Source organism: Corvus kubaryi, unplaced genomic scaffold (assembly GCF_017639235.1).
Source record: "Corvus kubaryi isolate FWS band 111438036 unplaced genomic scaffold, C.kubaryi_AGA036_p1.0 37361, whole genome shotgun sequence".
Classification (NCBI taxonomy): Eukaryota; Metazoa; Chordata; class Aves; order Passeriformes; family Corvidae; genus Corvus; species Corvus kubaryi.
In genome coordinates, this window is record NW_024581118.1 from 4,712,809 (window position 1) to 4,725,573 (window position 12,765).

The 12,765-nt window shown below is 49.0% G+C and overlaps 1 protein-coding gene across 10 annotated transcripts in view; it reads left to right on the forward strand.

Annotated features, from left to right (window-relative positions):
* Window positions 1-6,628, forward strand: part of CEP350 (centrosomal protein 350) — a 72,718-nt gene extending 66,090 nt beyond the window's left edge. For all 10 annotated transcript variants that reach the window (XM_042033931.1, XM_042033927.1, XM_042033935.1 and 7 more), the window contains one exon: window positions 2,545-6,628. In XM_042033931.1, the coding sequence (XP_041889865.1) occupies window positions 2,545-2,709 (165 nt within the window). In that variant the 3' untranslated portion in view covers window positions 2,710-6,628. The remainder of the gene's footprint in view (window positions 1-2,544) is intronic.
* Window positions 6,629-12,765: the final 6,137 nt, after the last annotated feature.

Sequence of the window (12,765 nt, forward strand, 5' to 3'; positions counted from 1 at the left end):
CACTATGAACAAGACTTGCCTGCAGCTGCAAATTGCACATTCTCACAGTTCTCAAGAAGCATGCTTGAGGAAGTCCTCCTAATGCCAAAGGAAATTGTGCACTCTGCCTCTGAGAGAGGGGGGAATGATACAGGCAAGAGAAAATTAATCATTGATACTGCTTTTCTTTCTGGTGCTGTTAAATATCCAGTCCTTCTCTGCCTGGATCAAGTACCTTCTCTCTTGTTTACTTCTTTATCCCATGTATCTTTTCCCTCCTAGAGCACAGTAAAGAAATTGTCTTATCACACAGTAGCAGGGAGACAGAATAAACAGCACCTTAGTGTGGATCTGGACATTTGGGTTTGTTCAAGGCCAGTGAGATCAGAGCTCTTAACCTGCTTGATTATTTTACTCACTCGCTTCCCCCGACCCCCAGTGTTACCTTCACTAAGTCTTGACTTCACTTTCCAGCAGTGGAGTTGCTGCTGGCCTGGGAGGGTGGGGCAGAAAATCCCGTCAGTCATTGGTCAAGGTCCCTGGGCATCCCCTGGCATTTGTCTCCACCCACCCCCTTCATCTTCAGCATCTTCCACCATTTCCAGGATCTTTCCTGCAGCAGCCATCTTCACCTTCCCCCTTTGGGGGGAAGCCCCCTTCCCCCCCCCCCCGTTTTTTTTCCCAAACCACTTCTGCTTTTAGGGAATCCTTTTTCAGCATCACCTCTTCTTTTCATGGCCCCTGTCTCTTTATTTTCCTTATCTAAATAGTCTATGAAGCAGACATACAAGACATGATCAGTCTGCAAATTGCTGCTTCTATCTTACGCCTCTTTATTGGTGGGAGGATTTGGGACATGCTGCTGTTTACTTTATCAGAATTTACAACCAGCACATACAGGTTGCAGGCAGCACATTTCTGTGTGAGAGTTCAGGAGTCTCTTTCAGACATTCACCCGCACACAAACCCACACGCAATTATCTACCACTTGTTAGGCTTACATTTAAATTATTTTTCACCTACAACACTCCTTCAAAGTTTGATTGCAAAGAGTGCTGCTTCTTCCTTATTAGTAACAAGCCTAATGAAGCCATTAATGCCTCATCCTTGACAGCAGTGTGGGAAAGAGGCGCTGCCTGTGGTAGCACACATTTGTAAGCAGGCAGCGTGACTCTTCCAAAGCTGTTTGCAGGATGAGATCCCTGCCCCTCTCCCCAAGCTCTCTTAAGAGAGGGAGAAAGGAGCTGTCAGCCTGAAGCCCCGTGTCTAACTGGGGCTTTATGAATGGCTGCAAACCCTGCAGCAGTGCTGGTTCCCTGGGGTTCCCATAGCAGCCTCTTCTTGGGCTTCACACTGCTGGGGTTATTGAATCATCATTGTGCCACAGCAGCTGTCAGCTTCAAAACAGACCAGTTTCTGGGAGGTTTAGCTTCAGGCAAAAGGAAGAGAGTATGTTGGGGCTATAGTTCATGTCCTGTCCCAGAAAACAACGCTATTACACACTGATCCTGGGTTAGTGGATTTTTCAGTATGTTTAACCTTAGTTTGGCAGTGTGTAGGTGTCTGCCCCACTTGTACAGTGTAAATGTATTTCGAATTCAGAGTGTAACATTTATGGGCAAAGAGGGTTTCTGCTGAAGCTGAGCAGAGACAGAGCTTTCAACAGGTTTTCTTTGTCATTGTAAATATGAGTGATGTTTGCACTCATTCATTCTTTTCTAAAAAATTTGAGCTGTGTTAAGGTTTGTCTGTAATACTGAAATGGTCAGTAAGACAAATTGTTAATAAGTTTAACGGAAGATGTCCAGTGTGGAGATACTCTCAATAAGACTTGATTTACTGAATGAAATTACACATTTCAGTCTGATACTAAACCACCTATTTGTCAGTGAGCAATAAAGAGGATTTTCTTTGTCAACAGTTTAGTAATAGAAGGAAATAAGTACTCTTCGAATATACTGGTACAAAATTCCATTTGTAGTAATGCTGTCAAATCCAGCGGAGTGTGAAGTATTCTGTGCAAATGAGTTGTAATGCTGTCTTACAAAACATGCAAGCATTTTGTCTTCCTATGCAGAATTGGAAGTTAGTTGTTTCCTTGGAGTTTTCTTATTATATTATAAACTGAACTGCAGTGAAATCTTTTCTTTTTCTCCCTCCCCTGTTCAAGCCCTTTGCATTATTTCTTACCAGTTTAAGCCTCATGGAATCAGCTTCTTGCAAATACATAATTAGGGACTAATTAATTAATAGAGATTCTGCTGTTGGCCAAGAATATCCCATTAGCTGAGTCCTTTCAAGTGAAAAACTTGTGCAGGAATATGAAAGCCTTTAAAATGGATGCTACAGTGAAAAGTAGAAAACATTCATTCATACAGTGAAATAGTCTGGTTCAAACAGATCCGTGTTTGTTTTGCTATTCCAAGCGTTTCCTGTAATCTCTTACAAAGACAGATATGTTGTTGGCAGATACACTCTGCTTTGGACTCTTTCTGGAACTTTGCAGGCAATATTATTTTAAAGCAACAGAATTGTAATGTTTGTATTGCCTTTCTACCCTCCAAGGTGCAGGAACTCCACGAGGAAGAAGCGCAATGGGTGAACTACGACGAGGATGAACTGTGTGTAAAGATGCAGTTGGCAGACGGGATCTTCGAGGCCTTAATCAGAGACACCGTTGATGTACTGAACCAGATAAACGAGAAACAGCGGAGGCTGCTGCTTGTCTGACAGGGCTGAAGTGGGCTCAGAGGTGCCAACCACGGAGTCACGGGCCTCTCTGACTCCTGAGCTGCTCTCCTCCCTGCACGTGCTGCGGCTGGACTTCCACGCGCGGGGTTCCCAGGCGGTTCAGATGGGATGAAAAGAACCTGAACTGGCTGCCGAGACCTCGCACCGGATTTATTGTTTGGAACAAGCTGATCCCTCGCTTTGAGGCTGCTTTGAGGAGTGCTCAAGACTGTTCATGTGCCAATGCAGTTATGTCGCATAACTGTCGGCGGCTGCCTGGGGCCCCGGCCTGGGGCTCTGACACATTCGGCTTGTTCCTTGAACGGGTTGGGTTAAGTTGGGATATTGGCTGTTTTGCTGGAATGGTGGTCAGCCATCAGTACTCAGCTTGTCTTTTAGAAATGTGAGTAATTTGGAGAAGCAACAGTTTGGTCAGGTTTTGGTCATAAACAGAGACTTTACCATACTGAACAGTGTTACAATGGTAACACCTCTTCTCCTGCAGCCCTAACAATGTGCATCAGTTCCTTCTGCTTCAGAGCCCATTTAATTCACTTCTCTGTGAAGCTGGTTTTCATCTTTCTTCTGTGATGTGGTACCAAGCATGGTGCCGGCCCAGTCCAGGGAAATTAGATGATGTTGCTTCCTGCCTATAAGTAAAGAATTCTTGCTGCTTTGCTCCGAGGTGGAGCAAGATAAAGCCCACCTACTGTCAAGTGTGAAAGATGAGCCCATGGACAACTTTCCTCCTACCGTGTAGCACTTCTCTTCCCGGAGCAGCAGCTGCTCCCAGATAATGGATACTCAGGATTTTCTCAGGCACGAGACATGCAGGAGTGGAAAATATTTCCTCACAAAAATTTGGCCTTCAATTCCTCAGCTTTCTCCCTTACTGTCACCTAATGAATTGGAGAAGCTGTTACTTGAACAGTTTAGAGAACAGAGTGTATTCACCAAAGAAAGCGGTGTCTGGTGCTTGACTGTCTGCATGTTTTGTGCTTGTGGATTTTTTATTTATTTTCAGATAATTTATTAAATGGATTGCAGGAGAGTGTCCTGTGCAGTTGGCTGCACTGTCCTGTGTTTTGAGACAGACAAACTTGAGAGAGCATCTGGTTTGGAAACTTCCAGAGCCCCATATTCTTTGCACAAAACCTCCAGCTTCGTGAGGCAGATACGAGGGCGGTGAAGGTAGGAAGAACCAAACCTCAGTGACCAAGGGTGGGATGCAAAGACAGGACTAGGAGTGGAGTTTGAAAACCGAAGCACCTGGTTCAGAGACGATGGAGAGTTCAGGGGGCTGAGCTGAAAAATTGCATGAAAATTCCCAGCTCTTTCTGTTCCCTTCCTTTCCCAGAACTTCTACACCATGTTATGTGGTTGATTTGGTGCTGGATTCATCTGCAGTGTCATTCTGCTGAGTGCTGATTCCTGACCTGTTCCTCCTGCTCTTGTGTTTTTCTTGGAGGAGCATGGACAGTCTGGGGTCAAACGTTCATGCCTTAATAGTGGATGTCCCTGTTTGCAAACCTGGGACGAGACCCAGAGGAAAGTCAGATTTTCCAGGCACTGGAGTGTATGGAGTGTAGACAGACACTTTGAAGCCCTCAGAGGTGCCCCCCAAAGATGCTGCAGCCCACAACAGGCACGGTGGGGAGATCTCAGCTGTTTCATTGATCTGCTTGGTTCTTGGGCTTCCTGCTGTGCATACCTCTGCTACTGCTCCAGTTTGGTTTCTCTTTTCCACCTTTTTTTTTGGTTGGGTTGTTCATTGTTTGGGATTTTTTGAAAGCTATCATTGGAATATTTGCATTTTGCACACAGCTGGTAATTCTTCAGGGACAGTACTGGGAAATGTTGGATTTGCCAGAGGTCCGTGCAGATTCTCAGATGTCGTGTTGCCAGCACCTCACTTGCGAGTTAGTGGTGAGCCATATCCGTGGGAGCTCTATGAGTGGAAGAACAAGGAGGAGGTAATGGTGGACAGGGACACCTCCAGTGGGCATATGCATGTCTGTCCCGCAGTAGTGGCCCTTCTGGCTGGCTGGAAGTCAAATGGTCTTGGTGGAGCATTGATCAGCTTTTTTTCTCAAGTGATTCATTTGTTCATGTAAAATGTCATGATGCTGAACCAGGAAACCCTTGGATGCTTAAGAGAGAAGCAAACTAAAGCTGCTAGATTTAACCAGCATGGTGTCACTGATTGGGTCACCACCTCAGATTCCCTTTCCTGGGTGTATCTCTCTCAGTAGCAAGGATTGCTATTTTTATAGGTAGCAATTACGGAAAGAAGACAGAAACCTGCAGAGTAGGTTTGTACCTGGAGCATCAGGTTAGGTTCTGTTCTGTAGATACTGTAGCCAGTGTTGAGAAGGTTGTCCTGCATCCCCGTGGCTTTTTGGTGTTCTGAGGGGCTCATGGGGTGTTTCTGGTCTGTCCAGCAGCAGGGAGGAGGTTGTGCGGTCGGGCCTGACAAGGTATCGGGGTGCTTTGGAGATCGTGTGCCTGTCGTCTTCTGGCTGTAGCACCCTCCACAGAAGCACTAACTATTTTTAACAGCTGTTTGGATAGAAGGAAGCTGTGTCTAAGTAATGGCTTTGTTCCTTTGCAGACATCACTGATTTTTTTTGGTAGCAATCCTTGCTAGGAGCAACCCTAAAATGACTTGAACGTACGTGAATTACCTTCTCAATACCTCACGTGTGGTGAGTTGCTTTGAGTTGAGTGTATGTTCAAAACCTCGAGTGGGTTGAGTACTTGTGGACTGATGATTACTGCGGTGAAGCAAGGTTCAGACTGGGTTGGGCTGGTAGTGAGGAGATATGGGGAAGCCTGGGGTCCCACAAACAGGCTGAATTCTCTGCTTTTCCCCCAACCTTCCCTTTGTAAGAACAAGATGATATTTCTGCGTCCTGCATCTCGGTGTAACCACATAAGAAGATTCAAGGCTGGGACATTTTGCTGAGACCCGTGAGCTGTTTGGGGCAGCGCTGTCATCACTGGGGACATACTGTTCCATCTTTTCCATCTTTGGAAGGATCTCAGAGGCAGGTGGGAAAGCCCAGGCATGTGGGAACATGGAGTGCGAGTACCTCTCTAGCAGCAGGACGCTCTGTGAGCCGAGCCCTGGAATATCAGTATGTCTGCCTTTCAGAAAAGGCTTGTTGCTCACAAGGTGGAATGAGGGATTGAAAAATCCCATCTTGTTCCCTTTCCTTTCTTGAAAAAGTGGCCTTAGCTTTTTGCAATACTTGAATAAGTGTGTACCTGCAGAAGACCTTCAGTAGCACAGTGACAGAGACCTTTTAAATGACTATTCTGCAAGGAACTGTGTGCAGTTCCCACTTTCGTATCTCTTTGCTACCTTAAGAATATTAGGAAAACAAAGTACTTTTCAGCAGACAAACAGTTGAATCTTACAAGGTATTTAGTGCATCTGAAGTGTTTACAAACCAACTAAAATGGAGAAAAGCAAACTATTGAACTTATTTGTAATTTAAGCGTTAAATGCAAAATTATATACAGATGGAAAAGGAATACTGTAATTAACCTGCATTTACTAGGTTTTTTTCCTTGATTTTGCGGAGCCTTTTGATACACATTTGCAAAGCCACCTTTTGGGAGGCTCGGTCTCCCAGTGTACTGTGTTGTGGAGATGCTGAAAAGAAACCCGTTTACTGTGTGTGTGTAAATAACCTGGTAACGTGGGGTTTGGGCCAGTTTCAGCTCATGTTCACATCCACAGCAGCTTTACACAGTAGACAGACCCAAGGATGTGGAGGAGTTAGGGAGGTTTTTTTGTAATTAAGAACTGTAAAATAACCAGGGTGGTCCCTGTGTACACCAGTGTAAATATCTTTGGTAACTGAAATGTACTTTAAGAGAACAAAATCTGTAAATAAACTGATTTATAAATTAATCTTGTTTCCTGGTTTTTATAAAATGGAGCTTTATAATTACCCAAGCAGTTGCTAATTCTGAAGGTGTCCTGGAGATTTGTCCCTTGTACGTTCCTCTTTCTGTCTGATGCTGTACTTGGGATGCCAATCACAGTCTACAAAATCCCATTAGAGTTGCCTTAATTATAACCATAACCTTATTAGAATGTCCTTATTGTTAAAGCTGACTGTTGATAAAAACAGAAAATAGCATTGAGCAATCATTGCAGGAGTTCACTGGGGGGGAAAACTACTCCTTGCACACATTTATTTAAAATATGTTTTAAAAACTCATGGTTTAAAACATTTTTGTGTTAAACAACAGTTTTGGAATTAAATTCTTCAGAGCCTCAGTCTTGTTTTATATCCCTCAATTAGGCTCCTAAATTGGTACAGCTCTGTAGGGCTTCTGTTAGCAGCACCAATCCCTTCCTCACCAAGGGGCAAACATTGCTCCCTGGAAGCTTTATGTATTGGTGGAACTTTTCTGAATCTTTGCTGTTTCCTTTCCAGCACAAAAAAGCCCGAATCACTTTAGCACATGAAAGGCCCTGTAAGAGGACGGCCGAGCCCCCGCAGTGCCAAGCCACAGGAGTGGGCACGTGGCGATGGAGTGGCAGCGTGAAGGTGTGAGCCGGGGAGCACAGGTGTTCACTGAGCCTCCTCCGTGCCTGTGGCCACTCCTGCTCCAGCACCTCTGCTGTGTTTTGGTGCCTTTTATTAATGTACAGCCCAGCAGAAAAGGCTTTGCTTTCCGTTTACTGCAGACCCTGGACAAAACCCAGCACTGGTCTTTCCAGCTTGGAGGACACTGTGACAGTCAACTCCTCACCTGCCTGGGAGGCGTGTTTGCATTAAGTGGGTGGAGCCCTGTGTGAACTAAACCATTGCAGTTATTTGTTCTTTGCTTTTCCTTGGCAGAGTACCTCATCCTGGAGGAGGACTTGCTGCGTTCAGGTTTCCATTATGGAAGCTGCTCTGCTGCAGTCCCGCAGTGGCAGTGTGCAGTAGGACTGGTCCCCAGCAGAGCGTGCTGGGAACACCATCTGCAGCCCTCGGACACACAGGAGGATGCCACAGCCCTCTGGGCTCGGCGGTAGAGCCGGCCAGACGCAGCGGTGGGTCCTCGGATGTCCAAAGGGCCGAGGCTGAGCGGTGCTGCAGCCTCTGTGTGCTCATTAGTGAGCAGCGGGAGAGCATCCATGTCGTGCCTTTCCTCACCCCGCAGCGATCTTACTCCTCAAGTCCTGTGTTTTTGGACAATAGTCTACTTGCATCCATCCCTGGAAGGGGCCTAGAGTGCATTTCACTTTGAAAAAAAAACCTGATCTGTGCTGTTCTGGCTGAAGAAGAGGCTTCCTTTAAAAACGGCTCAAGCGGTGGGAATGCTGCCAAGGCGCTCCGGCGGGTGACGCAGCAAACTGCTGCATTGCTCCTGCTGTCCTTGCCCAGGATGCCCAGCAATCAGCGTGATGAAGGCTCTCATTTCCTCATTTGCAAGTCTACGTTGCTTCACTTTGTCACTGACTTTCTACCAGTGGTGTTTGTGCAACTCTTCCCAGAACCCTCGGAGCACGCTTGCCTCTGACAGCCATTTCACCTGTGGACCTGGTGAAACTCCTGGGCTGGGCAATGGCAGGCAGCCACCTTCCCGATGGTACACTGGATTGAGTGGGACTGTTCGGTGCCTCCCTTCCCAGGTACAGCCCACTCCCGGGTGCCTCCCTGGGCACGTGGTGCCAGCTGCAGCCATCCCACGTCCTAAAATGCCTGGCAGAGCACTGGAGCACTTGAAATGTTGACTCTGCTCCAGACGTCCTGTGCCCTGCCTAGCACAAGGGCTTCTGCAGTGTCCGGGCTCTCATTAACACAGCCCTCGGAAGAAAAGGAGCTGGTGGGGAGCTGCCGAACGCCAGCAGCTCTTCAGAGTGCAGGGAGGAGAGGAGGGGGGCTGCCCAGCTGCTGGCACCCAGCCCGGAGCATGGGCCATTGCCTGGCAGGAATGCAGATGAGATGTAATGGAGTTTGAAAGCGTAGGGCACTCTCTGGGATGCCGGTCCTGTGGGGGAGGGAAAGGCACCCTGTGAGACCTGGAAACTGGAGCAAACAAAACCCATAGCCCCAGCCCTGCACCTTCCTGCCTCCTCCTGAATAAGATCCTGCAGAAATTTGGGGAAGAGGAGGAGAATAGAGGGGCTCTTTTTAGGAGGGTGATGGTTGGGCAGGTTCAGGGGCACAGAGTGGGCTCTTGAAGCACAGATGCCTACTTTTGCCTGCCAAGTGTGCTGTGTGAGGATGGCCTGGAGCAGGGGGTTAGCTCCTGCTCTGAATGTTTTTCTTGGCCCCAGTTTTCCAGCCCTTTGCTCCACCTGTACAAGACCTCCTGTGTCTCCTCCCTGTGTTCCCTCCCTGATGCAGGTTTCCAGTGGCTTCCTCTTGCATGAAGTCTAGACTGACTCAAACTCAGATTTTGTCTGAGAATTTGCTGGAGGTGGAGTTAACACCAGTTCGGGGGTGGGGTGCCTCAGATTTGATTTGATTTGATTCCAGCAAAATAAAGGAGGCTGCAGGAGATCCCACTGTTCACGTGGCTTGGCTTGAGAAGCTCGGCAAGGAGCCTGGTCCAGTGTCTGTGCCCGGCTGCGTTGCTCTGTGGACCGATGGAGCCAGTGCTGCTCAGTGAACCTGTGATTGGGCACAGCAGTCCTTGGTTGGCGAGACCTTGCTTACGTTGCAGGACTACTGTCACAGCAAGAGAGGAGTGCTCAGTTGTCATCCCTGTGGTATTCTCAGTTTCATGCACTGCAATTAAACCACCTGCCAAATAATGATGTGGCAAATCTGGGCGGTGTGGCCTCCTCCAATCTGCTCCTTAAAGCTGGGAACATGAGCTGGACTGGAAAATATCTGCTCTGTGCAACCTGGGTCATGGCAATCATTTATGACTGTTAGTAGATCTGAAATTTGCAGGTAAAACGTTTCCTACCCAGACATACCAATGACAGGGCCAGTTCCTCCTGGTCTCCCTGGGTTCCTCTGAAAAGAGCAAGGGCAGCGAGGCTGCCATCCTTTGGAGCAGGGATGAATCAGCAGAGGGTGAATAGCAGGAGCTTGGTGCTGCTGTATTCTCTTTGCAGACGCAAACTACGTGATCACATTCATCACATCCTGAGAATGCACCCCGGATTTGCTTTTGTGCCTCTTGTTATTACAGGCTGGTTGGGCTTGGAAGGTAGAAATCAACGATTTCCGACCAAGCCTGTCTCATGGAGTCAGCAATTCCCAGCTGCCAGTGGGGGCTTCCAGGGGCTGTCCTGGTCTTCACAGGTGTCAGCCTGGCAGAGGCAATGCAGAGTGTGGGAAGCACATCCACTCGGGGTGTTATTCCCTGTCTCAGCAAAGCTGGCAGGTTTGTGGCACAGACGCTGCCAAAGGTCTTGTCTGAAGCCATGTGTCAGCTGAGGTGCGACTTGTGCCACCGAGGAAGAAGTGCCACCTGGATTGGAATGTCGGGGAGGTGGCAGGTGGCACAATTTTCATTCGCTCTCTGAGGGAAATGAGGCTTTTCCTTTTATTCACAGAAGGAGCATGCTTTACGCAGTGCTGTGCTGCAGGTCAAGGAGGGCTTCCTTGAGTTCATCATCTTGTGAAGTCTGGAGAGAGGAAAACTGTTGAGCCTCCTCTGCAGCTGGTATTTCCAAGGCGCTTGCAGGGGAGTTGGATGCAAACCTCTCAGAATGGCCTCCAAAATGCCAGTGACGGGGTTGCCATGATTGTATCATGAGTCTTGCACTGGTTGCGTGTTTTCCTTGGAGTCAGTTCCTGGAATCACACAATTAGGTAAGAACGTGTTCTTCAATTTCAAGGAAGAAAGTCCATTTCAGGATCTCCTTGGCCCTGAACCTACACAACTAAAGGGAAGTGAGAAGACCCTGGGTCTGCTTGCCTGGCCATTTTGAACATTTTGTAGACAGATTTATGCTGCTAAAAATGAGAGGCTAATAAAAGCCTCTCTCTGCTTTCTGAAATGTAGTCCTTTCCATCACTTCAAGGGCTGAACACATAAAATCCAACCACTCTTTCCTTGTCTCCTCGCTAACCCAGGACAGAGGTGATCTGAGTAGCTTTGTGTCTGAAAATGATCCATTTTGGGTGCACGAAACAAGTTCTGCAGGGCTTAAATGATTTTGGTGAGATCGTGGCCGCCTTTGAGGTTCTCAGCCTGTTGATGTTGCCCACGCCTCACTGACTTCAAGGAGATTCCTGCTGGGTGTTAGTCTGGGAAAGGAGATTTCAGGGCTGATGAGCTTAATGAACTAAAGCCACAGAGACTGTGCAGCACAGGAATCTCTGTGGTCATCCTAAGCCCATGGCCGTGCTACGGAGTGTGAAGCACAGCTCTCCCCAAAGTTAATGATGCCCAGGTGGGCGCTGAAGGCTTTGCTGTGAAAACCAAGCAGGTCCCTAAATGTGCCGTGGAGCCTAAAGCTGAGCTTTAGGGCTGCTGGGGCTCAGCAGCCCGGCATCCAGAGTCACCCAGCACCTGTCCCCTGGTTTTGCTGCCTGCAGGTTCCATAGCAGCCAGAGAGGACAAAAAGGCAGAAAGCACCGGGAGGGCATTTCTAAAACCTCCCCAGACTTCTACTGCTTCTTGATTGCTATTAATTCATCTTAGTCGCTTTCAAATCCAACTTAAAAAGGGTTGTTTCAAAGCCTCTGCTCCACCTTTGTCTTCCCATGCCCTGTCTCAAGGTGTTCTGCAATGAAAATACGTCTCTTCCCAGTCTGAGGTAGAAGAAAAGCCTCATCTCTTGCTTTGCAGCAGCATTCAAAGGAAAAGAAAGGATTTTGGGACAAGTCTGTGCCTGGAAAACTCCACACCCTGCTGCTGAAGGAGGCTATTTGCTGGGGAGCCTTGGGGATGGGACGTGCCAGCTGGGCAGTAGGGTCGTCGGCAGCACCCCGGCTGTTCCCGGGGCAGCAGGAAGCAGGAGCATCCCCACCCCAGGGCTCAGGGGATGAGCAATGGCATGGCTCACCTCCAAAGGAGCCGGAGCCCCGGGGTGTGGGCTCCTGCCCCTCCGCCTTGGTGCTAGGTGCTGCTTTTGCATCTAAAAAAGGATTCAAGGAATTTGGGCTGCCTGGGAGGAAGGGGTGAGCTGGATGGGGAGGATGCTGGCAATTACGCTGGCGCTGAGCACCTCTCCTTTGCCTTGATAACCTAATCAAGCTGATGAGCCCTTAAAATAAGGCTTTAGCCCAAGGTGAGGTAACGGTGGTGATGTCCCTGCACACGGAGATTTTTGTGTTTCAGTCACCAACTGGATGAGGACAAGTCCTGGCAAGGTCTCCGTCAGTGAGGGACCAACTTTCAGAGCTGCCTTGCACAGGCTGGGCTGTGTCTCTCTCCCTCCTGGTTAGACAACGAGGTGTGATAATCCCTTAAGGACTTAATTACAGCTGGCAGGGCTGGAGCAGACCATCTTCTGCCCCATTCCCATCAGCCTGGACCCGCAGAAGGCGGGTAGGAGCGATCCCATGGGTTGTGTCCAGCATGCTGTGTCCCCCCAGGCCGGGCTGTGTCAGGGAGCCCCGTTGTTTCCCGGAGCCGTGCCCCGTGGGGAGCCCCTGCCCTCCGCTGCCCTGTCGAGCCTGGGCTCTGGCAGGCTTGTTTTTCTAGCATGGTGAGTCCGCCTGAAATGCCTAGGTGGGGCCCAGCATGGATAATGGCCTTCCTGGGGACAGAGCAAGCACCAAGCCCTCAGCAGCCATGGGGCACCCCCAGTGCCAGAGGCTCCCTGGCCTCAGGGGCTGGGGAGGGAGCAGAGGGCTGGATTTTGGGGCTGTGTCCACCCTGGCAGCGCCTGGCTCTGCCCCGGGGCACTGAGCAACGGGCACCTTCCGTCTGGGAGCCGGTGACGCGGGTGTGTGCGTGAGCAAAGGCACGGCTGGGCCTGGCCTCGAGGGTGGAATCACAGAGTCCTGGAATGGTCGGGGTTGGAAAGGACCTTAAAGGACCTCTGGTTCCATCATCCTGCCAACCCTTCCCCTAGACCAAGTTGCTCCAAGTCCCATCCAGGCTGGCCCTGAACATTTCCAGGGATGGGGCATCCACAAC